Here is a 25498-nt window from a genome sequence, read left to right on the forward strand (position 1 = left end):
GTCGAAATCCATCGATCAACCGCGAAACGGAAGAAAAACGGACAAACAGACGGCTCGAGGTGAATCGTCCTTAAAGGAGGAAGGCGAAAGAGGAGAACGAGGACGAAGCCTCCGTCGAGCCGGTTCGGCGCGGAGACGCTGGGTGGAAGGAAGAACCGTGGCTCAGCTCGTTCTCTCTACCCACACACGAGAGATGGAAACCGTGGACAATGAAGAATCGCGCGGAGAAGGATCGTGCGCGCACGAACACGAGCGAGCCGTGCACGCGGTAACATCCCACGGCGGGGACACGCGAGAAAGAAAAGTAGGGGAGGCGTTCTCCAGGCGAAAGAGCTGGCTGCTCGCGTACGTCGCGGCAATGGTAGTGACGGAGAGCAACGGTGAACCGTGGTGGTCACTAGGACCACCGAGCCATCGCCGATGCCACATCGACTCGCGGTATCGGACCGAGAACATCGGTTAAAACGAGCCTCCTCTCGCACGCGCCGCGCGTTCACCGTACACAGAGAGACGTTCTGCACCGAGATACGACACGCTTACGCATACCGTACGAAAGGACAGAGTGAGAGAGAGAGAGAGAGAGAGAAAGAGAGAGGGGCGGGATTAAACTGACGGGAGACGAAGACAGAGTGAAAAGGACAAGGAGTGCTTGTAATTGCTGGTACTCACGTACGAGCGTTCAGGGGCGAAGGGAAAGCAGTTTGTAAACGAGGCCGATCGCGGTGAAGCTTCAGTCCGAGACGAGAGATCGCCGGTTAACGATTCGCGTGTTCCACGTCGTGACGTACAGTAGGTAAACGTTAGCAGCGAGTTACACGTTTCTGGTACCTGTCCGCGGATCTGGTGCGCGCGTGTTCAGCGCCTTCGAAAGGCGAGGGGGACGTGTGTCGCGTTCGCATGAACGGCAGTTGGTGCAAGGGTTGTGTAAAATGACTCTGCGGAAGAAGACGAGTGGGACGAGCAAGGGGGCAGCGAAGGAAGTCGTCGCGACTTCCTCCGGTACCTCCGACACGAGGACCGTCGAGACGGTCGAGGTGGTGTCGTCGACGAGCGTCGTCGAGGAGGAGCGACAGGTGACGGAGAGCGAATCGAGGAGCAGCGTTATGGAGATGACCAGCGCGAGCCGCGAGGTCATCATGGACTCGAAGGGTAACGTGATCAAGGTCATCGAGACCGCCCCACAGACAGTTGGTCAGACAATGTCTACGCACAAAATGGGCAAGAGCTCGCAGGAGTTCATAGCTGAGGAACAGATGCAGTCCCTCAGACAGGGTAAAACTGTCCGCGACAGTCCACAGACGATCAAGGGCGTCGAAGTCTATTCGGACGTCCAACGCAGAGGCGGTACATCAGAGCAGATCAGCAGATCATCCGAGAGTCGCAGCGAGTCTCGAGCGGAGACTGTTCAGAAATCGATGTCTTCCACCACGGTTATGGAGACATCGTCTTCCATGGAGGACTATTACGATCACCAATCGAAGACGACGGTCTCGAATGGGACTATGAACGGCGACCGCGCGCCACGAGTGCAGACGTCGTCGAAATCGTACGAGAGCAAACAAGCCAGCAGAGAGACATACGAGGCGAGGACAAAGGACGGGCAGACGGTGGCGAACACCACCAGAGTCCGCGAGGCAGGTGAGAAAATGGACGACAACGGAATAGTGACCGCCTCGCAGAGTCGCAGCGTGGACAACGAGACCACTGTGACACCAGCGGAGACGGTGGGTCGCGTCAAATTTACGGACGACGTTAGATCCGACAGGGCGGTCCTCGATTCGTCCTCCAGCAGGATCGCCAGCGAGACAACCGCGAGAAGCGACTTGAAAACGGACAAAGTAACCGAGGCTGTCACGCGTTGCAACAAACCTGGCCAGTCTACGTGGGACGGCACATTTGTCAGCGAGAGTCCGCCACTGGGTAAAGAGAGGACCATTTCGAGGCATGCAGAGACGTCTCGAACGGATCGTGATAGTCTCGACAAGGGGAAAGTAGATCGGCTGGTTTCAAAAATCAATACCGGTTATACAGAGGAGAACGTGTCGAGCGTCGAGGTCTGCGAGCAGAGTTCGATTATCGATCAGCGCGCGTCCTCCTCGTCGACGGTGATCCGCGACTCGAAGATCGTCATCGACGAGGGCAGGACCAGCGCCACCAAGGTCGAGAGCCTCGATCGAAGCGTCGCGTCGATGGTACGCGACATCGAGGAATCGATGGACCACAGTGGAGGACACAGACACATCACGACAGAGACGCACCCAAAAGGTTCGACTCGATACACGAAACCCGGAGAGTCCACGTGGGATGGCACCTTCACAGTAGAGAAGACACCAGAGCCGCGAAAGAGGAACGTATCCGACGCCTCTGTCTTCCATCATCCTGGAGCAGACAACGTCATCGAATCCACGCAGAGGACGGACTTCAAGGAGAAGAGCACAGACGGTACCTACGAGAAGAAATCGACGAACATCTTCCACGTGGTGCAAGGAGCCACTGACTCCTCGAGGTTCATATCAGAGGAACGTAGAGACCTCATGGAAGAGTATTACATCGATGGAAAGCCTGTGAGGAAAGCGGACATCCCAAAGGACAGGACATCACCGCAAAAGATCAGCAGACCAGGAGACTCCGCGTGGAATGGCCAGTTCGTATACGAAAAGACGCAGGACGACGCTAAAAAGTCCGCGGACAGGACGGTCGTCAGGACGACCGAGAAAAGACACGACTCCGTGGACGTCCAAGACATCACGGAAGAACAGAACATCTCGAGCATGTCAGAAGCTGTTTCATCTTCCTACGTGGTCGAGTACGCGACCACCACCGACGAGAAGAAGATGTCCACCGAGAAGGTAACTTCTGTCTCAGAAACGATCTTCGAAGAGGACATTGGCGATGGCGGTTCGCCTCGACGACCAGGAAGTCCAGAGAAACCTGGCAAACGAGACACAATGTCGCGTTGCTACAAACCTGGCCAGTCTACATGGGACGGTAGCTTCGTCTACGAGAAGCCACAGACTCCTGAACGTCGTGGCACACCAGACACCCGAAGAACGACGGACTCGAGTATCGTGATCCGCGATGTGACGGAGGACAACTCGATAAACGAGGCGGAGACCTCGATGGCGTCGTACGTGGTCGAGCACTCGTCGAGCCAGCAGAGTTTCGCCGACATCAGGGACTCCAGTTTGTCCTCCGTGCACGAGACGGTGGTCTACGACGTGGTCCGTCAGGATGGGCCATCGAGCAGACCAGGAAGTCCTGAGAAGCCTAGAAGCAAAGATGCCAGAGTTACCAAGCCCGGTTCATCAACCTGGGACGGTACGTTCGTCGTGGAGAGATCGCCAGACGCGAAGAGGCCGGACAGCGGGGTGCCTGTCGGCGATAGATCGACCGATAACGTTCGACCCGAGTCCAGAGAGAGTCCTGTGCCCAGATCGAGGAAACACATAAGCGATACCACGTTGGACATTCGCGACTCGGTTGAGAAAGTGTTCAGCAGCACGGAAGTCGTCAGCAATTCCGTTGTTATGGAGCAATCGAGCACGCGCGAGAGTTATACCGATTCGTCGAAGCTGGACTACTCCACGGACTCCATCGAGACCGTGATCATCCGCGATGGCGTCCCAACGACGGTACACAAATCCGTGACGATCGAGGAGAGGAAGCCAACGGAGCCAGCAGGTCGCAAACCACAGCCAGAGGACTCGAGACCTACGGAGAAACGTCCTGGAAGTCCTGACAGGACTGAGAAATACGTACGACCATTGAAACCAGGCGCCTCCACGTGGGACGGCTCGTTCGTCTACGAAAAACCAACGGAGAAACCTACTGATCGTAAACCAACGACAGACGCTGCGCGTCAACCCTTGGACAAGCGTGCACCGGTTCGAACTTCACCAACGGATGGTAGAAAGGTACCAGAAGACACGCAGGCTACTTATCTTACCGAGAAATCGATCACTCTCGCTGATACATCGAAGGAGACTTCAGAATTCGTTACTTCGACCACCGTGGAACGCACCCTTAAGTCCGACTCCGAGGTCTTCGACTCGTCCAAGGTTTCCACGACGATCGTTCGCGAAATCGACGACCATCGAGACGCTCTTCGATCACCCGTCAGGAGGCAACCTGAGGACGATGGAAAGTCACCCGAGAGGCGATCGAAAAGTCCTGAGAGAAGTCCTGCGGACAGGTCTGCGAGACCAACGAAACCGGGTGCCTCCACTTGGGACGGTTCGTTCGTATACGAGAAACCGCAGGATCGAAAGAGGACACCAACGGATAAGGAAAAAGTAGCCAGAGAGCCTCTCGCGGGGGACAAGGACGATACGACGAGAATTTCGATCGTGAAACACGACGTGAAGGACGTAAGAGACACGAGGGAGATCACGGACGTGACGGACATCGAGGTGGTCCAGAAGTCCTCTTACGTAATCGATGAATCGAGCTACACCTCGGTGCGGGACGTCCGCGACGTGGCGGAGGAACGTGTCATCAGCGAATTCGCGACGGACACGCGTAAAGAGTCGGTGAGTAACGAGTAGCTATTAGTCAATCGGTTGATTCGTGGCGGTAGGGAAGAAATTGCATTACGAGCGAGCGTTCCTCGAGAGATGGCCGCGTCCAATCTCGTCGAAACGTTCCCTCTGCTCCTTTTATTGAAACGACCTCTTGCGTAAACCCGCCGTTTAACCATCGCGCTGGAAGATGAAATAATAGCCGGCGTAGGAGCAGGAAGTGCGACGATCGGCTTTCCGATGGGAGGGGTCTTTGAACTTTTCAGGCTCTCGCGAAATACCGATCTGCTCGACTGGATTTTCTCTGGTGCGGGTTTAAGTTCGTGGCATTTCGAAGGAAGCGAGGTATCGGGCCGCACGCCTCGCGGAAGAGGCTCGGTTCGTACTTTCACTTCCAAACCAGGCGAAGGTCGTAGGTTCGCGAGTGTGTTATTCGGTTGAGAATAACGCTGACGTAATTCCGCGATTCAGCAGGACGCGAAGGAGAGCGTGGAAAATTCTTGGAGCAGGGTCAACCGGCAACGAGACAATCGATGGATCGATGTTAACACTGGCGGCCATTGCGCACGGTTCCGTGTCGGACCCGATCGGTCGCGCTTGTCGACGACAATTAACTTTTCAGGTTTCGTCGACTCGTTAGTCCGCGGGACAGTCAGCTTTCTCGTCGACGATGGGAATAAAAATTCAACGGATGTCCAGCTAGCCGTTTTTAGAAATTCGCGACGCATCGCGACGTGTTTCGCAACGTTGTCGTTTCGCTTCGTGTCGTCGATATTTTTCGATATTCCAAGTGTTATGTTACGAGGAAGAGTATTAGGAAACGAGGATTCTCGTGATTCTCGTTCCATGCGGTTAATTACAGCCTTTGCAACCGTGCATGGCGTCCCCGCCGATAAACTCTGCGAGCGTTCGAACACGTTCCGCGCCGCGCGTATGAATACGAATCTTCGCAAATAAAATAGCATCTCTCGATACGGGACCAGCTCTGAAAGCTGCGCGTCGTGAACATTTTTATCTGTCGTCGTACGCGAACGTTTAGCTCGACACGGAAGCCAGCCGCGTAATGATTTTCCTGCTGGGAGCACTTTCGAGCGCCGCGATCCCCGAGGCGAGTTACGTACACAGAGCGACGATTTCGAGCCCGACGAGGAGTAAATAGTTATTAACTCGGCCGGATAACCGGGTGTGCGTCGAAATAATAAGGGCTCGCCGCGGTAAAATGGGTGGGACCTGTTCGATGGCTCGTTTACTAAGAATCAACGGGATCCACGGTGGCGTCTGTCGCATGTACGCGGCTGAAATTACCTGCAATCGACTTCGACCGAGCGTACGTACATCGACAACAATTTGCATGGCGAGCGCGTGGACGCGTACGGCAGTGATCTCATCCCCGATCTCGATCGCGCGCGTTTTAAAGTCCGTCGATCGATCCCCTCGAGCGGCTCCGCTAATCCGATTTTCTCCTCCGTGGCGCCACGGACGGGTCGAAATGGGACGCGAACTGCCATCTTCGACGTGAACGCCTTTTACGAACGTAATCGCGCGGTTAAAATCGGACCAAGATCGCCGTGGCGTTGATCGATCTCGATCGCTTGCGAAACTCGCGAACATTCGAACGATTACCTGGAAGACGGTTGCCAAGTTTGGAGATAGAAAAACCATTGGCTAGTTGGCAGGCGATTTTACACGCGGAACCAATTGAATCCGCCACGATATCGGTTCAGCTTCTCTTACTTGACCTCAGTATCAGAGGCGTCGCGGTCATCTGTCAGACGAGTCGACGTCACGCGCGCGTCGTCGTTTATAATAAAGCAGAAATCGTTCGACCGTGTACTGGGAATATTCTCTGGCGAAGTAAGATAAATTATCACTGTCCAAACCGGTGGATGATGTCATCGTGCGCGTACAATGCCATTTTCAAGTACAGATCCCTGTGCCTGTTCGCGTAACCTTGCCCAGCTCTGCGAATGCCGATCCGTCTGGTACCCCAGCGACGAATCTACCTAACCGTGGAATTAACGATCGCTCGTCGAACGTAAACACCGTGTTACACGTGTTACCGTTTACGACTGGTCGACGAAGATGTTCGAGGATCGATTCGAATTGTCGCAGGTTGTACAACCGTTTCTACGGTTCTCGTGCGTGCACGGCTAATCGCACATTGCTCTATTCGTACCTTCGCGAAAATTACTTTCATCGTAGGGATTTATCGCGTGATAACGACGTGGCATCGTCGTTTACGCGTGGTTCCATGAAACATAGCTCCGCGGAAAATGGAGTCGATACGACGCGGCGAAATAAGCCGGAGGAACCTCTGGCTCGTGGAATTACGCTTCCGCGAAGTTTCAATCCACTTTGCAGCGATCAATTCCGTCGAGACTGCTTTCTCGCCTGGCAACGAACCGCCGCGAACGTCTCGAAACTCTTTTCAAACGAACGCGAACGATCGTTCTCCGCGCGAGGAGGGTCGAACGCGAAGGGTAAATCCGCGGGAGATGTTCAATTCTGATAGATCAATCGCGTAGCCCTGGGGTAGTCGACGATAAATGGTGTCGTTAACCGTGGCAGACACACGCGCACCCCTTCACCACCCTACGAATATCAATTTCTTCCGACAGCGACGAAGAGTCGGGTGGATTCAACAGGTACGCGCCTCGCGGAGTTCAAGCGACGCTTCTATTTTCCACTCGATCCAATTATCGCAACAATCGAAACCGGACTCATCGAGCGTCTTTAACGAGAGCACTCGACTTAATTGCATGCACGGCATCCACAGTCTGGCCGACTTAGTGACGCCAATTTCGAGCCTTCTGCTTTCTTTTCCATCGCGGGACAATTCGCGCCTCTGTAAACGCTCTTTTCACGCTCCAGTCCTCTCGAGAAGAGAAGCTGGTACTTTGGAAGCGTTCGCGAAATCCTCTGGCAAATTTTACTCTGTATCAATCTCATCGTGGGAATGTCGACTGGCTCGCGATCCGTGGGGATCCGTCTTTTGGTCCACGGATGAGAAATACCGCGCAGCCGACGAAGGGAGAGCGGTGAGCGCTCAATGATACGATTAACGATCTGGCATAGTTCCCTCGAAGTGACCTTCGACTCGAATAATCGAGCGGACTGGTTAACTGGACGCCACGCGAAGATGCCCCCGGTGTTCTTGTCAGATCTGGGGCGTCGCTACTCGTCGCGTGACGCCGGCGTCCTCGTCGAAAGTAGCTGCGTGGAGGAGCCCTGTTTTCGATTGTTCGACACGTGCAAACAACCGGCGAGTCCGCGCGCTGGTGCGCTCCAACCAGAATCCACGCGCACAGCGTAATCGCGTTCGCCCGACTTTCGAGCCGCTCTGGTACAGGTTTGCTCGACGCGGTGCTCGAAACGAGCACGCTGCTGATGCGCTATGCACCTGGAAAGTCGCGAGCGAGCTCTCGAAACGCGAAATTTCCCACGACAGCGAAGAAGACCGCGTCAAAGCCGCCGCGCGTGCAACCGATTAATCGCGAATTATTCAGCGCCACGCTCGCTACGAGTTACAATAACTCCTCGAACTTGTTTGATAGCCCAGCGAGCGGATGGCTCGCCGGCTGAAAGACGGTACAAAGGTCCGGTTTTAACGTTATTAGCAAAACGTTACCCGGCTCGTTATCGAATTACAGCGTTAAGCCGGGGAACGGACGTGCCCGCGAGGTATAATGATCAACGCTAACAAACCGAGAGCCCGTGTACGTGAAACTATTCCAACGCGCCCAGAGGCTGCACACGCTGCTGGTACGTGCGAGCAACGGTGTAATTGAAAGGTAAACGCTTCGTTCCCGGAATTTCTGCTATGCTCTTATCAGTTTTCAATTTCGAGGACAACTGGGCCTCGAATGTCCGTCGTTTGGACGATGAATCGAACGTGAACGCGAGATCGTCCGTTGCGCGGGACTTAAATAATTCGACGAGCAATTTTCGGCGGGCGTATCGCGGACGCGTAGGTCGATACGAGCGTTTGGTGCACGCGTGACCTCTGCCCTCGACGAGTCGCGTCGCGAGAACAATGAACACCTACGACGCGTGAAATCCTGGAGTCGACTGCGATGCGACTCTGCTTGGAATTAATTGCGCTCGTTTTGCCCACCGCCAGGTTTCAATTTAACACGCGACGAAATTGAATCGACGTCTTCCGCTTTCGCCTAGCGCTTTCCATCCGTCGAGACGGATGGTCGCTGCCCTTTCTCGTCGGAGTACGAGAACGACGCTCGTTTTTTAAGATCCCTCCCGTTGGTCTCGTTGAAGAAGGCTGCACAAATCCGCGAAGAAGAGGCATTCCGTTCGCTCGAGTTACGCGATACGAACGCTGGGTGCGTGCAGAAACGTCATCTCCACCGATCTCGCGTTACCTGCATTCCGTCGAGCTAAGCAGCGTCGTCGTTTTTAATTCCAGAATGGCCGCGGTATTCGTAATGGCGTCCATTTGACGTCGATAATCAACTACGAAAGAGTCATCGATTTCCATCCAACGTCCAGCCGCGTTGGTTCACTCATCGTTATCACTGTTTTCATTCTCTTATCGCGAAAGTGATCAGCATACGCTGTATCAGCCAATGAAACGAATAAAAAAATAGAGTCACGCGAAACAGAGGCGCTTCGTTCTCGCGTTTAGCTCTCGCTCGAGCCGCGGCTCGTCGATTCAATCCGGAAGCCATCGTTCCGAGACGGAAGTCGAACAAAAGGTTACGGTTCCAGCGAGTCGGAACGATCGTACGCGGTGGCTGCGAGTCGAGCCGCGTATTGGACGCGCAAGGTGCTCCTCGCGTCACGTTTCGACTCGCGAGGCGGAAATCTGCTGGTTCTTCGATCGTCACCTTCCGTGGGACGTTCGAAGACGTCGCGTTTCGACTCGCGAGGAGGAAATCTGTTAGCTCTTCGATCGTCACCTTCCGTAGGACGCTCGAAGACGTCGCGTTTCGACTCGCGAGGAAGAAATCTGCTGGTTCTTCGATCGTCACCTTCTGTGGGACGCTCGAAGACGTCGCGTTTCGACTCGCGAGGAGGAAATCTGTTAGCTCTTCGATCGTCACCTTCCGTAGGACGCTCGAAGACGTCGCGTTTCGACTCGCGAGGAAGAAATCTGCTGGTTCTTCGATCGTCACCTTCCGTGGAACGTTCGAAGACGTCGCGTTTCGACTCGCGAAAAGGAAATCTGCTGGTTCCTCCGACTCTCATCTTCCGTGGGACGCTCGAAGACGTCGCGTTTCGACTCGCGAGGAGGAAATCTGCTGGTTCCTCCGACTCTCATCTTCCGTGGGACGCTCGAAGACGTACGATGCAGGTCGCTGCTTCTGATTAAGCTGAGGGATTCGCGCGAGCGACGCCGTTATGACCCATTTGACGAATAACGGCCGGTGCTTTGAACCGGCCGTGAAAGCGGCCGTAATTAGCGCGGTGATAATCGTTTCGATTATCACGGGGTTCATTGACAAAGCGCGGCGAAATTGCACGGGGGAAATTTATTTAGCGTCCCGGCTGCGTCGCTGAAAGCAACTCCAGCAGGAGATCGAGGCGTTCGGGGAAAAAACCAGCGGGGAATTTAAACGTTGTACCACTCCATTACAGTCTAAAATGGAGCCCGTCCATTAGACGGAGCGACACTCGGACTAATAACATTACGATACGCTCTAATTTATCTTAGCGTAGCCGTCGCGCAGAATAGACGCGCCGCTTTCCGCCGGTATAATCTTCTTGCGCAGTGTCATCTATGGTTATATTAACAGCACACAGCCACTCGAATTAATTGAATTAAACGTCGGCACTCGCTAATAACGTTTCTAACTTCATCGACCTTTCTCCTCTCTCTCTCTCTGCCGTGCAACCAGGAGAGAGCCACCCCTGGCGATGTCTAATTGCGTCTGCGAGCGCGTTGTTCCAGCCCGCGCCCACGCCCGCTGCTGAAAGTGAAAACGCGCGCGCGACCAATCAATCTCGCGATGTCTGTTTTACAGAGAGATGTCACCGAGTCGACGACCGAGTTCATCGATAAAGAGCAGCTGACTAGCATGGTAGCGCGTGATGTCGTCGACGACGCGCGGTTCGACAGACTCATCACCTCGACTCCGATACCGTCTGACCGTTCACCGTGGAAGGAAACACCCCGCGGGATCCCTGGCCTGCGAGAGGACGACCGACCGCAACCGGTTCCGGCTGCCGGGAAACCGAGCAGACCGCGAGAGCCGAGCCCTGGCGAGACGAGAAGGTGGGTGCCGCAAATCTTGCCAGAGGAATTATTTATTCGCGTTGGAGTTTAGCTTGGAATCGCGCCACGTTCCAGGAACAGCGGTACAGTATCGACGGAAGCGGTCGATACGCGTAGCCAAGCGACGTTTGCTCGGGACATGTAGATATTTCGTGTTGATTTTGTTTCAAGTCTAAGGAGCTTCGAATATTTCATTGATAGCTGGTTTATTAAGCGAGCGGAGAGGTTCATTGTTTCGTTCTGTTTCAGAGGTACCGCGGGTAGGCCACAGTCCCCAGAAAAACCACGCGACTACGTCGCTCCAGAGAGGAAACCGTTGCCCGCGGCGGGGAAACCGAGTCGCCCCGAGGAGAGGCCTGGCAAGCTGCCACGAGCAGGGGACACGACGCTAGGCGCTGAAAAACCGACTCGACTCGATGAGGGACCGAAGGGACCTGAGACGTTTGAAGAAAGGCCAGCTGCTGGGAAACCTAGCAGACCTGAGGAGAAACCTAGGGCTCCTGAGACGTACGACAGACCAGCGGCTGGAAAACCTAGCAGACCAGACGAGAAAACGAGTCCTGAAAGATTTGAGGAACGACCAGCTGCTGGGAAACCTAGCAGACCAGACGAGAAACCAAGGAGTCCTGAGAGATTCGAAGAACGACCAGCTGCTGGGAAACCTAGCAGACCTGAGGAGAAACCAAGGGCTCCTGAGACGTATGACAGACCAGCTGCTGGAAAACCCAGCAGACCAGACGAAAAACCAAGGAGTCCTGAGAGATTCGAAGAACGACCAGCTGCTGGGAAACCTAGCAGACCAGAGGAGAAACCAAGGGCTCCTGAAACATATGATAGACCAGCCGCTGGAAAACCCAGCAGACCAGACGAAAAACCAAGGAGTCCAGAAAGATTCGAAGAACGACCAGCAGCTGGAAAACCCAGCAGACCAGACGAAAAATCAAGTCCTGAAAGATTTGACGAACGACCAGCAGCTGGAAAACCCAGCAGGCCAGATGAAAAACCAACAAGTCCAGAAAGATTCGACGAACGACCAGCAGCTGGAAAACCCAGCAGACCAGACGAAAAATCAAGTCCTGAAAGATTTGACGAACGACCAGCAGCTGGAAAACCCAGCAGGCCAGATGAAAAACCAACAAGTCCAGAAAGATTCGACGAGCGACCAGCAGCTGGAAAACCTAGTCGACCGGATGAGAAGCCCAGAAAACCGGAATACAAGCCCACGAGAGGGGATCAGACGCCCGACTCTCTCGACGAGGAGGATGTGCAGCCTGGAAAACTACCCGACATACTGTCGAAGATCCCGCTGAAGGAGCAGTGCATCTGCGAGCTCTGCACTTGCGGGTAAGAAGTTGAAGGCAATAATCAACGTTGAATATCGAATCGCGGATGTTGAATCAGAAATCCGGGGACCGCTACCAGGCGGAAGAGGTCGTCCTCGGTTTAAAGAGCCCGAGCGACGCGCGAATTAATTCACCTTACCCGCGATACATTCGTTTCGGTTGAACATCGCGACACGACCCACTTTCGAGGCGAGTTAACGAGATCGGAATACAAAACGCGGCGCGATTCAAGATGCAAATTAACGCGAACGCTTTCGACCGATTCGAATTTCTCTCGAGCACGTTCCTCGTCAGCGTTGACTGTTTTCACCTTCCTCCTTTTTCCGCCTTTCCAAGCTTCGCCCACGAGCGGAATGGAAATCGATGGGAAAAACTGTTTCGTTCAATTAATTACGAATTTATAACCGCACCGGCTGTGTAAGCCGATTTAACTCCCCGCGGAGGGTTTACGCCGAAAGGCGTTGATCCGTTAACGCCGTTCGCATGTAATCTTCCCACGAATACCTCCATATTAAGTTCGATTTCCTGGATAGGAGACACTTTGTCCACGCGAAACGTTCTCGGAATTGTTACTCGTTTTCTATCGATTACTCATCACGGTGACCGTGCATGCGTCAGTATCTTTTCCCCGTATACACGAACGTGCCGCGATTTCCATCGTCACCTTAAACGAGTCCGTCGCGATGTGACATTGAAAATCTCGACGAAACCCTAATAATTCAACGTCAATCCCACGTCTACGGTTTGGGATTGCCGCTGAAGTTCGAGAGCGTACGAAACGTCGTCCAAGTATGGCGTCGCAGCCCTCCAGGCCGTTATGAGACAACCTCTCTATGCATATGAAGGGGACCCAGGCGCTCGTACGCTCCTCTGAAAAGTGGGACACCAGACAAGCCCTTTTACGGGAGCTTGTTCCCGGCCAATCGCGATCCGCTGCTCGCTCTTCTTCCTTATTCGTACGACGCGCGTCCTCCGCGCGGCAAGGTGATCGCGGCTCAAATTTCACGCGATCACGCTGTCGAAGGATGCCATTGTTCCGTGAAAAAATCAAGGATCATCGAGCAAGGTGGGCAAAGCCGACGAACAACGTTTCCCTCGTGCCCCAAGGGAGCTTTGATCGTGGCAAGGACTTCAATCGCGAGTCGATCGGTTCGATTCTTCGCGTTCGAGGGTCGAGTGTCTCGAAATGGACGCGTCTCGCGAACGCTCGCCTTGGTCCCGATCGATTCGACAGGGCGCGAGGCAAGTTTTCGACGACGTTCCGTGCCGTCGACGCGGTTTAATGTTTGCGTTCCGCGAACGTAAACAGGATCGCGGGCCCCGTTGCAAATTGCACCGATGAATGCGCAGCAAGTTCTCGATGGATCGAAACGCTTGACCCGGATCGTGGGCTCGGGTGAACGCGAGTGATCGGGGTAAATTGCTCGCGCGCCCTACGATCGTCGAGATACCAGCTCCTGCTCGTCGTCCACTCGAATCTGATCCAGCTGGTCCAACGGAGTCTTCTATAATATCGACTCCTCGCACCTGGTGTCGCGGATACCAAGGGTATCGATTACGCGTCCGCGAGTAATAACGGGACCCAGTAACGTTTCGTCAACCCTTTGATCCCTCGCGATGGCCAATAGACCACGTCTGATAAGCTTCAACGAATTAAAGGGATCGTCAAACCGTTTGACAGACAGTAGCTTCTTTTCAGTCGTGCTGTGATTTAACAAAAAGCAATCAGCATTACGTGGCACGATATTTGCATGGCGATAAAAATAGCTAAGATGATGTTTACCGACCGTATACGTACTGCTTTCGGTACATATTGATGGACGCGCGTGGAGCATACGGCGGCTGCAAAGAGCAACGGCGCATATTTTTGCATTCGTCAAGCGCCAGATTCGCGTGTCTCATTTCCACTTAAGTGTGAAATTTCTCTGGTTAGATACGATCATCTAAGACCAGCGACACGTCCTTCGAACCGATTAAAATCGAAAACCCTCGTCATCTCGCGAAGAACCAAGTCGTGCCAAAGGGTTGTTGGCTGCTGCTGGCGTAGGGGTTCGTCGTCGTCTCGTCATCGAAAATTCTGCGCGCGTGCGCTCCCCTGTTACCCTACGTTTTCTCTGTTTTCTTCGGTTTTCCCACCGTTTACGAAACGGACGCAGTCGAACGGATTCGGTGCGCGAGGCGAGATCCTCCCTTTGACCGGTTTTCAATTTCCAAATGGCCCGTGGATTTCTCTCGCGGAGAACCGAACGGACAAAGCCTCTCTCCGTCGTTGCTTTACTTACCTTTGCGCGGCTCTCGGATGTTTTCGGTTTTAATTAAAAATCACCCACAGCACGGTCGATGAAAAAAGTTGCAACGGCGCGCTGACGGGACCCCCTCTCGTTACCATTTCTCTCGTCCACGGCGAACAATTACGCGCACACGTGTCCCGGGTTATGCATTTTTAGCAGTCGATTTTGTCACGGCTGCCAGTTCCATCGTTGATATTAAATGCGCGCCACAGCGAGGCGAGAAGAGGGACGTGGCGTTGCCATTTCGACGGTCCGCGTTCTTCCTAATTGACGCGTAGATTACCTCGTCGTCTCGCGTGGCCGTCGACTGGGATCGACGTTCCTTAGCTCGGTTAATTATTGGCCACGCCGTTCTGAAACAATAAACGTTAACAGTCAGTGTTGAATCACGTAGATGGGACTAAGAAACCGACCCAGAAAGAGGATGGGTTGACGTTGAATCGAAGCAATTAACTGATAAGCTGTTATTAACACGTGCACGACAGAAGGAGAGAATAGCGATTGGTGTCGAAGGATTAGCAATCGGATTTCGATTCGTTGACACGCGTGTCGCGGATAAATAGACGATTAAAGGTCCGTGGAAAGGATCGCGCGCGAAAGAATGGCACCAATGGACGAACCACGGCTCAGCCACGGGACAGGGATTTATATTTCAGTATTTCAATTACTTAAGCTAACGAACGGTGTGCAGAGAGGTTTTAACGAAGCGACGGTGAACGACGAACACGCAACTCGTGCCCGTACGACAATGATCACGTGCGTGACTGCAGTGACGTCCACGGCGGTGATACTCGCCAGTTTATCAATGGGCCAACGAGCAGGTAATCCACCACGACCGAGCCGCATGAATATTCGCGAGCAGCGGTGAAATCAGGCTCGACGTCCAATTAGGTTTCGTCCTGACGTACGATTGCTCGTTGCCTTCTGAGGGGGTGATTTAACCCCTTCCGTGCAGCGATCTCGCGTAAGAAGACTTCACGAATCCCATACGATCTCTTACGATCCAAGTAACCTGGAATAATCGAAAGAACGATCGAATTCTACGAATCGATACTGATCTCTTTGTCGATATGTTCGCAGACGCCATCGTTGCCCCCATAATCTGCCCCAGGACCACTTGGAGATCCCACGAGACGAGCCAGTTCACGCTGTCACTTCCTATCGCGAGGAGTTCGACGAGAAACGCGTCGACAGACAAACAGTCTACCATCATGAGGACCATCTACGGATGGAGGGCGAGTTCATCGGAGAGAGACGAACCGATTACGTGGCGACGAGGGGTGAGAGAGCACCCGTGAGGAAACCGCAGGACCATCTCAAACCGGAGGGTGAATTCATTGGCAGACCCGTCGAGGAGGCGCCAAAATATGGGGACAGGGCGCCTGTTAGGAGACCGCAGGACAACCTCAGACCGGAAGGGGAGTTCGACAGTGAGTATTGGTTCGTTAGTTTCTCGCAGGAATACTTGCGTGATTAATAGAGACGATTTTGTGTCTCGTTGCGTAGGCACGACCACCACGGAGCTGGTGTTCACCGGAACTCCCGGCGAACGACCGAGCCCAGTACGTCGAAACACCTACACGAAGGTCGAGGGTGAATTCATCGACGCGACCACCACCAGATCGGAGTACGTCGATCATCGAACCGTTCAACGAGCAGAGATCATCAAACGTACGGACAACCTCATAGTGGGAGAGGGTGAATTCACGGTGAGTAGTCGATCCTGCGCGATCAGCGAGTCCTTTCGAACGGCGTGCGTAAAGGGGAGGAATATTTCTCGCAGGGTACCTCTCGCGTCAAAGAGGATTTCCATACGTTCGACACCGTCGAGAGGGAACCTCGACGACGACCGATTTACATCGAGGAGGACGATCGGTTCTACAGCAAGACGGACGTCGTGGAGAGCACCACCACGACTCAGGAGCAATATCGTAGCTTCGATCAGACGGATTACAGAAGCACTGCCGTGATAAGGCGTGACGATAACTTGAAGCCGGAAGGGCCGTTCGAAGGTGTGCCTCACAGCAAGGACGAGTACGTTGTACCAGCGATCACCGCGAGGCCGGAACCGCAGAGGCCCAAGGATAATCTACGGCCAGAGGGGCCGTTCGAAGGCCGTCCCAAGGACGACTACAAACCAACGAGAGGCGAGAGAGCAGATGTGAAAAGACCGCAGGATAACTTGAGGCCTGAAGGACCTTTCGATGGACGTCCTAGGGATGATTACTCTCCGAAAAGGGCTGAGCGTCCGGAGGTTAAGAGGCCTGAGGATAACTTGAGACCGGAAGGACCGTTCGAGGGACGTCCTAAGGATGACTATAAACCGACTAGAGGGGAAAGAGCTGATGTGAAGAGGCCTGAAGATAATCTGAGACCAGAGGGACCGTTCGAAGGGCGTCCCAAGGATGACTACATGCCTAAAATTGCAGAACGACCTGAAGTAAGAAGGCCTGAAGATAATTTGAGACCAGAAGGGCCGTTCGAAGGACGTCCTAGGGATGATTATAAACCTACTAGAGGAGAAAGAGCTGATGTGAAGAGGCCTGAAGACAATCTAAGACCCGAGGGACCGTTCGAAGGGCGTCCAAAAGATGATTACACGCCTAAGTTTGCAGAACGACCGGAAGTAAGGAGGCCTGAGGATAATTTGAGACCAGAAGGACCGTTCGAGGGGCGTCCTAAGGACGATTATAAACCGACTAGAGGAGAAAGGGCTGATGTGAAGAGGCCTGAAGATAATCTGAGACCAGAGGGACCATTCGAAGGGCGTCCAAAAGATGATTACATGCCGAAGATTGCAGAACGACCGGAAGTAAGGAGGCCTGAGGACAATCTGAGACCAGAAGGACCATTCGAGGGGCGTCCTAAGGACGATTATTTGCCGAAACGTGGCGAACGCCCGGAAGTTCGAAAGCCGGAAGATAATTTGAGACCAGAAGGACCATTCGAAGGACGTCCTAGGGACGATTATAAACCGACTAGAGGAGAAAGAGCTGATGTGAAGAGGCCTGAAGATAACCTGAGACCAGAGGGACCGTTCGAAGGGCGTCCCAAGGACGATTACACACCGAAAACTGCAGAACGACCGGAAGTGAGGAGACCTCAGGATAATCTGAGACCCGAGGGACCGTTCGAAGGACGTCCTAAGGACGACTTCACCCCGAAGAGAGCTGAACGTCCGGAAGTGAAGAGACCGCAAGACAATCTCAGACCCGAAGGACCTTTCGAAGGCCGTCCGAAGGACGACTTCTCACCAAAGCGTGGCGAAAGACCAGATGTCAAGAGACCAGAGGACAACCTCAGACCAGAAGGGCCTTTCGAGGGCCGTCCTAAGGACGATTATAAACCAACCAGGGGTGAAAGAGCTGACGTGAAGAGGCCGCAAGACAACTTGAAGCCTGAAGGTCCGTTCGAGGGTCGTCCCAAAGACGACTATTCTCCAAAGCGTGGAGAACGACCGGAAGTCAGGAAACCAGAGGACAATTTGCGACCAGAGGGACCGTTCGAAGGCCGTCCAAAGGATGACTATAAACCAACCAGAGGAGAGAGGGCTGACGTGAAACGACCTGAGGATAACTTGAGACCAGAGGGACCATTCGAGGGTCGACCTAAGGACGATTTCTCACCGAAGAAAGCAGAACGTCCGGAGGTGAAGAAGCCGCAAGACAACCTGAAACCTGAAGGACCGTTCGAGGGTCGTCCAAAGGATGATTTTACTCCAAAAACTGCCGAGCGTCCTGAAGTCAAGAGGCCTCAGGACAATCTACGACCTGAAGGCGAATTCGAGGATCGTCCCAGGGAAGTGTACACACCTGCAGAGAGGCGTACGCCCATCAAACACCCGGATAACTTGTATCCAGAGGGAGAATTCGAGAAGCCATCGCCTGCTCGTTACGGCCCTGGCGAGAAACCGACATTTGTACGACATCCTGACAGCCTGTTCCCTGAGGATGAATTTCCAGAGAAGGAACGCATTCGATTCACTCCAGTTGAACGTAGGACGCCTATTAAGCACGATGACAACCTTCGACCCGAGGGTCCGTTCGAGGGGCGTCCAAAGGACGATTACAAGCCAACGAGGGGCGAACGTGCAGATGTTAAGCGTCCTGAGGACAACTTGAAACCTGAGGGACCATTCGAGGGTCGACCAAAGGACGACTTTTCTCCAAAGAAAGCCGAACGTCCCGAAGTACGAAGACCCCAAGACAACTTATACCCTGAGGGAGAATTTGAGAGACCAGAGAAACCTACCTTCGGTCCAGCTGAAAGACGCACCCCGATTAAACATCCTGATAACCTTCGTTCCGAAGGAGACTTCGAACGACCCGACCACGAAGAGTATCGCCCAGCAGAGAGGCCTCAGGTGAAGAAGCCTGTGGATAATCTGAAGCCAGAGGGTGATTTCGAACGTCCTAGTCCTGAGAAGTTCGGTCCAGCTGAGAGAAGGACGCCTATCAAGCATCCTGACAATTTAAAACCAGAGGGAGACTTCGTTGGCAAGCCAAAGGACGACTTCACGCCTACCAAGGGAGACAGAGCGATCGTTAAGCGACCAGAGGACAATCTGAAGCCAGAGGGACCCTTCGAAGGACGCCCTAAGGACGACTATCGACCAGTTCGTGGCGAACGAATGGAGATCATCAAGCGTACGGATAACCTTCGAATGGAAGGGGACATAGAGACGTACAGATCCAGGGACGAGTACACGGACTTCCTCATCCGTGAGAGGACAGAGGTTACCAAGTACCAGGACAATCTGCGCGTTGAGGGTGAATTCACTGATGTCAGGACGAGGGATGATTTCAAGGTTGTGAAGGGTGAACGAGTTGAGATTGTGAGACATCCAGATAATCTGAAACCAGAGGGTCCGTTCGAGGGTCGTCCCAAAGACGATTATTCTCCCAAGAGGGCTGAGAGGCCAGAGGTGAAGAAGCCAGAGGACAATTTGAAACCGGAAGGAGAGTTCATTGGAAGACCAAGGGAGGAGGCGCCTAAACACGGTGAAAGAGCTCCGATCAAGAAGCCCAAGGACAACCTGAAACCTGAGGGAGAGTTCGAGAGACCCGAGAAGAAACCTGTCGGCCCTGCTGAGAAGAGAACGCCCATTAGACATGCTGATAATTTGAAACCAGAGGGTGAATTCGAGAGGCCCAAACCGGAGGAGTTCAAGCCTGCTGAAAGACCAGTCGTCAAGAAACCGACTGACAATCTAAAACCGGAAGGTGACTTTGTTGGTCGACCGAAAGAGGAAGCTCCACGAAAGGGTGAAAGGGCAGACGTGAAGAGACCCAAGGACAATCTGTATCCTGAAGGGGAGTTCGAGGTTCCAGAGAAGAAACCCATTGGCCCTGCTGAGAGAAGGTCGCCCATCAAACACGCGGATAACTTGCGTACAGAGGGTGAATTTGAGAGACCTAAGCCAGAGGAATTCAGACCAGCTGAAAGACCAGTCGTGAAGAGGCCGCAAGACAACTTGAAGCCTGAAGGAGAATTCATTGGCCGTCCAAAAGAAGAAGCGCCGACTAGAGGAGAGAGGGCTGACGTAAAACGGCCAGAAGATCATCTAAAACCAGAAGGCACCTTCGAGAGACCTGAAAAGACGCCTCTGGGACCAGCTGAGAAGCGTACACCAATAAAGCACCCTGATAACTTGAAACCAGAGGGTGAATTCGAACGACCTGAGCATGAAAAGTATAGACCAGCTGAGAGACCAGAGGTTAAGAAGCCTAAGGACAATCTGAAGCCTGAAGGTGAGTTCGAGAGACCAGAGAGGAAGCCTTTCGGTCCAGCCGAGAAGAGGACGCCCATTAAACATCCGGACAACTTGAAACCAGAGGGTGAATTTATTGGAAAGCCTCGAGAAGAGGCTCCAAAACGTGGCGAACGTGCGGATGTGAAGAGACCACAAGATAATCTGCGTCCAGAAGGCGAGTTCGAGAAACCAGAAAAATCGCCAGTTAAACCAGCTGAGAAACGAACCCCCATAAAACACCCTGACAACCTGAAACCCGAGGGAGAGTTCGTAGGCAGACCCAAGGACGATTACAAACCGACCAGAGGAGAACGCGCTGAGGTTAAACGACCTGAGGATAACTTGAAGCCTGAAGGGCCCTTCGAAGGTCGTCCCAAGGATGATTTCGTTCCTGTTCGAGGCGAACGAATGGACATCATCAAGCGTACGGACAACCTACGAATGGAAGGCAACATCGAGACTTACAGATCCAGGGACGAGTACACGGATTTCATAATCCGCGAGAGGGCAGAGGTGACCAAGTACCAGGACAATCTACGCGTTGAGGGTGAATTTACTGATGTCAGAACGAGGGACGATTTCAAGGTTGTAAAGGGTGAACGAGTCGACATCGTGAGACATCCTGATAATCTGAAACCCGAGGGACCATTCGAGGGTCGTCCCAAAGACGATTACTCCCCCAAGAGGGTTGAGAGACCAGAAGTGAAGAAGCCAGAGGATAACTTGAAGCCTGAAGGAGAGTTCGAACGACCTGAGAAAAAGCCTGTTGGTCCAGCTGAGAGGCGTTCTCCAATCAAGCACGACGATAATCTGAAGCCTGAAGGGGAGTTTATCGGACGTCCGAAGGAGCAGGCGCCAAAGAGGGGAGAAAGGGCTGACGTGAAGAAGCCTAAGGACAATTTGAAACCTGAAGGAACCTTTGACAGACCTGAGAAGAAACCAGTCGCTCCCGCAGAGAGGAGAACCCCCATCAAGCATCCTGATAATCTACGTCCAGAAGGAGAGTTCGTTGGTCGTCCCAAAGAAGAGACGCCTCTCAAAGGCGAACGAGCGGATGTGACCAGACCAAAGGACAATCTGCGACCCGAGGGAGAGTTCCAGAGACCACAGAAGTCTCCTGTTGGTCCAGCGGAGAGAAGAACGCCCATACGCCACGAGGACAATCTCCACCCTGAAGGAGAGTTCGTTGGACGACCGAAGGACGATTTCACACCGAAGCGCGTGGACAGACCTGTTCAGAAGAAGCCTAAGGATAACCTAAAACCCGAAGGTGTGTTCGCTGGTAAACCCAAGGACGATTACAAGCCGACGAAGGGCGAGAGGACGGAGATCGTCGTTCACAAGGACAATTTGAAGATGGAGGGTGAGATTGACGTTCGTCGGTCCAGAGACGACTACAAGACCATCACGAAGGTCGAACGAGTGGATGTAGTTCGTCGAGAGGACAACTTGAAGATAGAAGGCGAGTTCGTGGACATTCGTAGACGCGACGACTACAGAGTGACCCGTGGAGAACGCAGCGAGATCGTCAGACACGAGGACAACCTTCGAACCGAAGGAGAATTCGAGAGACCAGAGAAGTCTCCTGTTGGTCCCGCTGAAAGGAGGTCGCCTATCAAGCATCCTGACAATTTGAAGCCCGAAGGACAATTCGCGCAGCGCCCTAAGACGCCAACGCCCACCAAGGGCGACAGAGCAGTGGTCAAGAGGCCTAAGGACAACTTGAGACCCGAGGGAGACTTCGAGAGGCCAGAGAAGTCTCCTGTTGGTCCTGCAGAGAGGCGTGCACCCATCAGACACCCGGATAATCTGCATCCTGAAGGAGAATTCGTTGGAAGACCGCGACAGGAGACACCGATCAGAGGGGATCGCGCAGACGTGAAGAGACCCAAGGACAATCTGCATCCTGAGGGCGAATTCGCGAAACGAACGCCTCAGAAAGTGGGACCAGCCGAGAGACGAACTCCCATTCGCCACGAGGACAATCTTCATCCAGAAGGAGACTTCTACATCGTGCCCAAGGACGACTTCGTCCCTAAGAGAGGCGAGCGTGCACCGGTTAGAAGGCCTCAGGATAACCTGAGACCAGAGGGCGAGATGGAGGTCAGCCCGTCTTCGAAGGACGATTACAGACACGTGAACGGTCAACGAGTGGAGGTGCGTCGACACGAGGACCATCTGAGAATGGAAGGCGAGATGGACGTTCGTCGATCCAGGGACGACTACAAGAAGATCACGAAGGTCGAACGCGTGAACGTCAGAAAGCACGAAGACAACCTGAAGATCGAGGGTGAGTTCATCGACGTGCGTCGCAAGGACGATTACATGCACGTCGTTGGTGAGCGCACGTTGGTCAAGAAGCATCCTGACAATCTCCGTCCTGAAGGGGAATTCGAGAAACCTCAGAGATCTCCAGTGGGACCCGGTGAGAGGAGGTCGCCGATCAAGCATCCTGACAATCTGAGACCAGAGGGTGATTTCGAGCGTAGAACACCGGAACGAGTCGGTCCAGTCGAGCGTCGATCGCCAATTCGTCACACGGATAACCTGAAACCGGAAGGCGACTTCGTGGGCAGACCTCGCGACGATTTCACGCCGAAGAGAGGCGAGAGGGCTGAAGTAGTGCGCAGGGAGGACAATTTGAGGATGACTGGCGAGTTCCAAGACAGCACCTCGCAGAGATCCACTTACACAGTGGTTCGTGGGGAACGCGCAGAGATCAAGCGGCACGAGGACAACCTAAAAGTCAGCACTGGTGCAATGGAGACGAAGACAACCTCCAGAGACATGTTCACGCCGACCAGAAAGGACGATTCGCCGGCTGGTAAGACTGTCAGTCGTAGACACCACATGGAATCCTCGATTACCTTGGGCGACGACACGTCTGTGATGTCCACGACTACTCAGAGGAACTACAACACTTTCACCAAACGCACTGCCAAGGAGGTCGCTGCCAAGATCAGCAGCATCGAGTCGGACACGAAACGAACCGTCTCCACAGAGTCGAAGACTCTTGAGAACGGAACGATGGTTACTAACATGAAGAGAACAACTGGTGAGAGGATCTCGTCTGCTCAGAATCTTCAGCACCAGTCGCAACGCGTGGTGACAACGGATCATCGTGCCATACAACCGTCAGATGGACCAGGTCCTCAACCAGACCCCAGAAAGTCTACAACAGCTCTTTCGAGCAGTCAACAATACATCAACGAGCATCAACAAAGGATCCACTCCAGCGAGCAACACTATAGATCGCAAAACCTGTCGCAGACGAGACGCGTCGTCGACGAAAGAGCCATCGCGGACGCCCAAACCCAACGTGGACACATGGTCGACGGAAGATACAGCGAGCAGCACAAGCAGCAGCTCGAGAAACACCACCAAGAGACAAGCAAACGAGACTACGTAAACGCCCAGCACACAGAGTCGCGACAATCCACTGTCAGACAGAAACAGCAGCACGAGCAGCACACGATCTCCAGCCAAGCTCGCTACAACTCCACCCAAGCAAGCAGCGCGGAGTTCAGACAAGCCATCACTGGTCAATCCACGGAGAGATCGCAAATGGACACGGCTACGAAGACCAGTCACCACAGGAAGAACGTGATCTCGTCCTCCGCGGACGTGACCAATTCTGTTCTCCACAGACGCGGAGTCACCTCCTCCACAGAGGCCCTTCACACGATCTCCTCCACAGCTGCGGACCAGAAGAAGAGCATCTCGAACCTAGCAGAAACAGGACAGTACATCAGCAACTCGAGTCAGAGCAGCGATCGTCGAAGTTTAACCTCTCTACATCGTAGCACCAAAGAGTGCAACCCTTGGGCGTCCTCCACCTACGAGCGTCCGCAGAGGATCGTTCGCCAGGACAACTTGACCGTAGGCGGTGGGAAATTCTACTCGCACAGCGAGGCGAAGAGCTATGGAAACTTCACCAGCCAGAAGGTGGAACGCGTGCAGAGGCAGGCGAACGTGTCGCACATCAGCCTTGGGGACGGGACCACGGTCACCTCGAGTATGTACAAGAAAGAGTTCACGCCAAGGCACAAGGGACCCTGTCCAGCTGCGCTGATCGAGGCCAAGAAGGCACCCTTCAAGCACACCAGAGACACACCGAAACACAAATTCTATATGCCTGTCGTTTCTAATTAGAGTTCTTTTAATTACATCTCCTCTATCTCTGCCATACGAATCGCACGAGGAACTGATCGTTGGAGGGCCTCGAGGATCATTTGGTTTCTTTCTTTTTTCGAAATAAATAAATATATATATATATGTTTTTCCTTTCACGTTTCAGGCCCGCGAGATTGTTTTCAGAGGCGCCTCCAAAGAAATTAGATATCTAAGCTAAATTACGGGCTGTGATGAACTCGCGTCACTCGACCTCCGTTTCGCGGAGGATCGTCCTTTTTGTTTCTTGATCATCGAACGAGGCGGTAGAACCGCGTGAATTGCGCGCAACAGTACACATTTCTATGCGCGATTATATGTACGTATTAACATGTATGTATCCTTACGATGTCGATATACTTTTATCCTTAGACAGGATAACGCGATGCTGGAATGCATCGTCGGATACGAACGATTTATTTATCGGTCAGCGGTGAAAAATGGCAGTCGAACTGTAAGAGCGTGCAGATGAAAGTGAAGTTAACATTTGTTTTCACGTTAAGCCACGTGTATTACGAAGCAATAACTAGAGCTTAAATCCGTGATACGGACGAATCTAATCGAGACGTTAGGTTCGAACCGATAATTAGAGTAGATGCGCCGCTTTAAGCGACACGTAGCATCCTTTTTCTGATCAGCTTTTGTCTATTGTATTTAACCAATTTTTTGTTGTTCTTGTCTTGCTGATAACCGTGTATCATCCCCCGTCCCGAAAGTTCGATCTAACACCCCCTACGATTTACATTAACCCCCAGTGAACGGGTATTTCCGTTCTGCTACAACGTTATTTCCAGCCAGGGCTTCACGAGGTCGAGCGTATTTCCGGTTTTCAAACGCTGCAACGCTTCTTTCGTTTATTATCCAACAGATTATTATTTTCGTTTGGTTTTCTTTCACGTATTTTTTACTTTAATCCATTTATATACGAGGTATCCTGTGTTCTCGATCGAATAAAGCTGTTTTGCAATTACTTTTCCGTTTTACATTTTCTCCCCATCCGCCATTCGCGAATCGACTTTTACGTTCCAATGTTTTCTCGCGTCCAGATTTTCTTTAGCGACGATTACCGTACATCAACGATCAAGAAAGTGTCTCGTAGATGTGGAACATCTTTTTTTTTTTTATTTTAAACTTCAATACGCGAGACCAAGAGCTGTTCATCGGCGACGTGAACAACGAGAGCTCCTTGGACTCGA

At 53.1% G+C, this 25498-nt stretch overlaps 1 protein-coding gene across 4 annotated transcripts; it reads left to right on the forward strand.

Annotated features, from left to right (window-relative positions):
• The first annotated feature begins 923 nt into the window (after nucleotides 1-923).
• Sdb (SAXO downstream of blistered) lies at nucleotides 924-24403 on the forward strand. 4 transcript variants are annotated; one of them, XM_076904692.1, is made up of 7 exons: nucleotides 924-4529; nucleotides 10496-10746; nucleotides 10996-12090; nucleotides 15461-15810; nucleotides 15887-16089; nucleotides 16164-17388; nucleotides 17482-24403. In XM_076904692.1, exons 1-7 carry the CDS (start codon nucleotides 930-932, stop codon nucleotides 24282-24284), a joined length of 13527 nt encoding a protein of 4508 aa, XP_076760807.1. In that variant the 5' UTR covers nucleotides 924-929; the 3' UTR covers nucleotides 24285-24403. The 4 variants fall into 4 exon arrangements, with proteins under 4 accessions (XP_076760807.1, XP_076760805.1, XP_076760806.1 ...); XM_076904690.1 differs by having other exon boundaries at nucleotides 10996-11537; nucleotides 11601-12090; nucleotides 16164-24403; XM_076904691.1 differs by having other exon boundaries at nucleotides 10996-11445; nucleotides 11509-12090; nucleotides 16164-24403.
• The last annotated feature ends 1095 nt before the right edge of the window (nucleotides 24404-25498 follow it).

The sequence above is a fragment of the Xylocopa sonorina genome, chromosome 11, assembly GCF_050948175.1.
Source record: "Xylocopa sonorina isolate GNS202 chromosome 11, iyXylSono1_principal, whole genome shotgun sequence".
In the NCBI taxonomy this organism is placed as follows: Eukaryota; Metazoa; Arthropoda; class Insecta; order Hymenoptera; family Apidae; genus Xylocopa; species Xylocopa sonorina.

Coding starts and splice junctions, on each gene's coding strand:
- Sdb (XM_076904689.1), top strand. CDS start 930: ATGACTCTGCGGAAGAAGACGAGTGGGACGAGCAAGGGGGCAGCGAAG. Junction 15,811..15,886: donor ACCGGAAGGGGAGTTCGACA/GTGAGTATTGGT, acceptor CTCGTTGCGTAG/GCACGACCACCACGGAGCTG. Junction 16,090..16,163: donor TGGGAGAGGGTGAATTCACG/GTGAGTAGTCGA, acceptor TATTTCTCGCAG/GGTACCTCTCGCGTCAAAGA.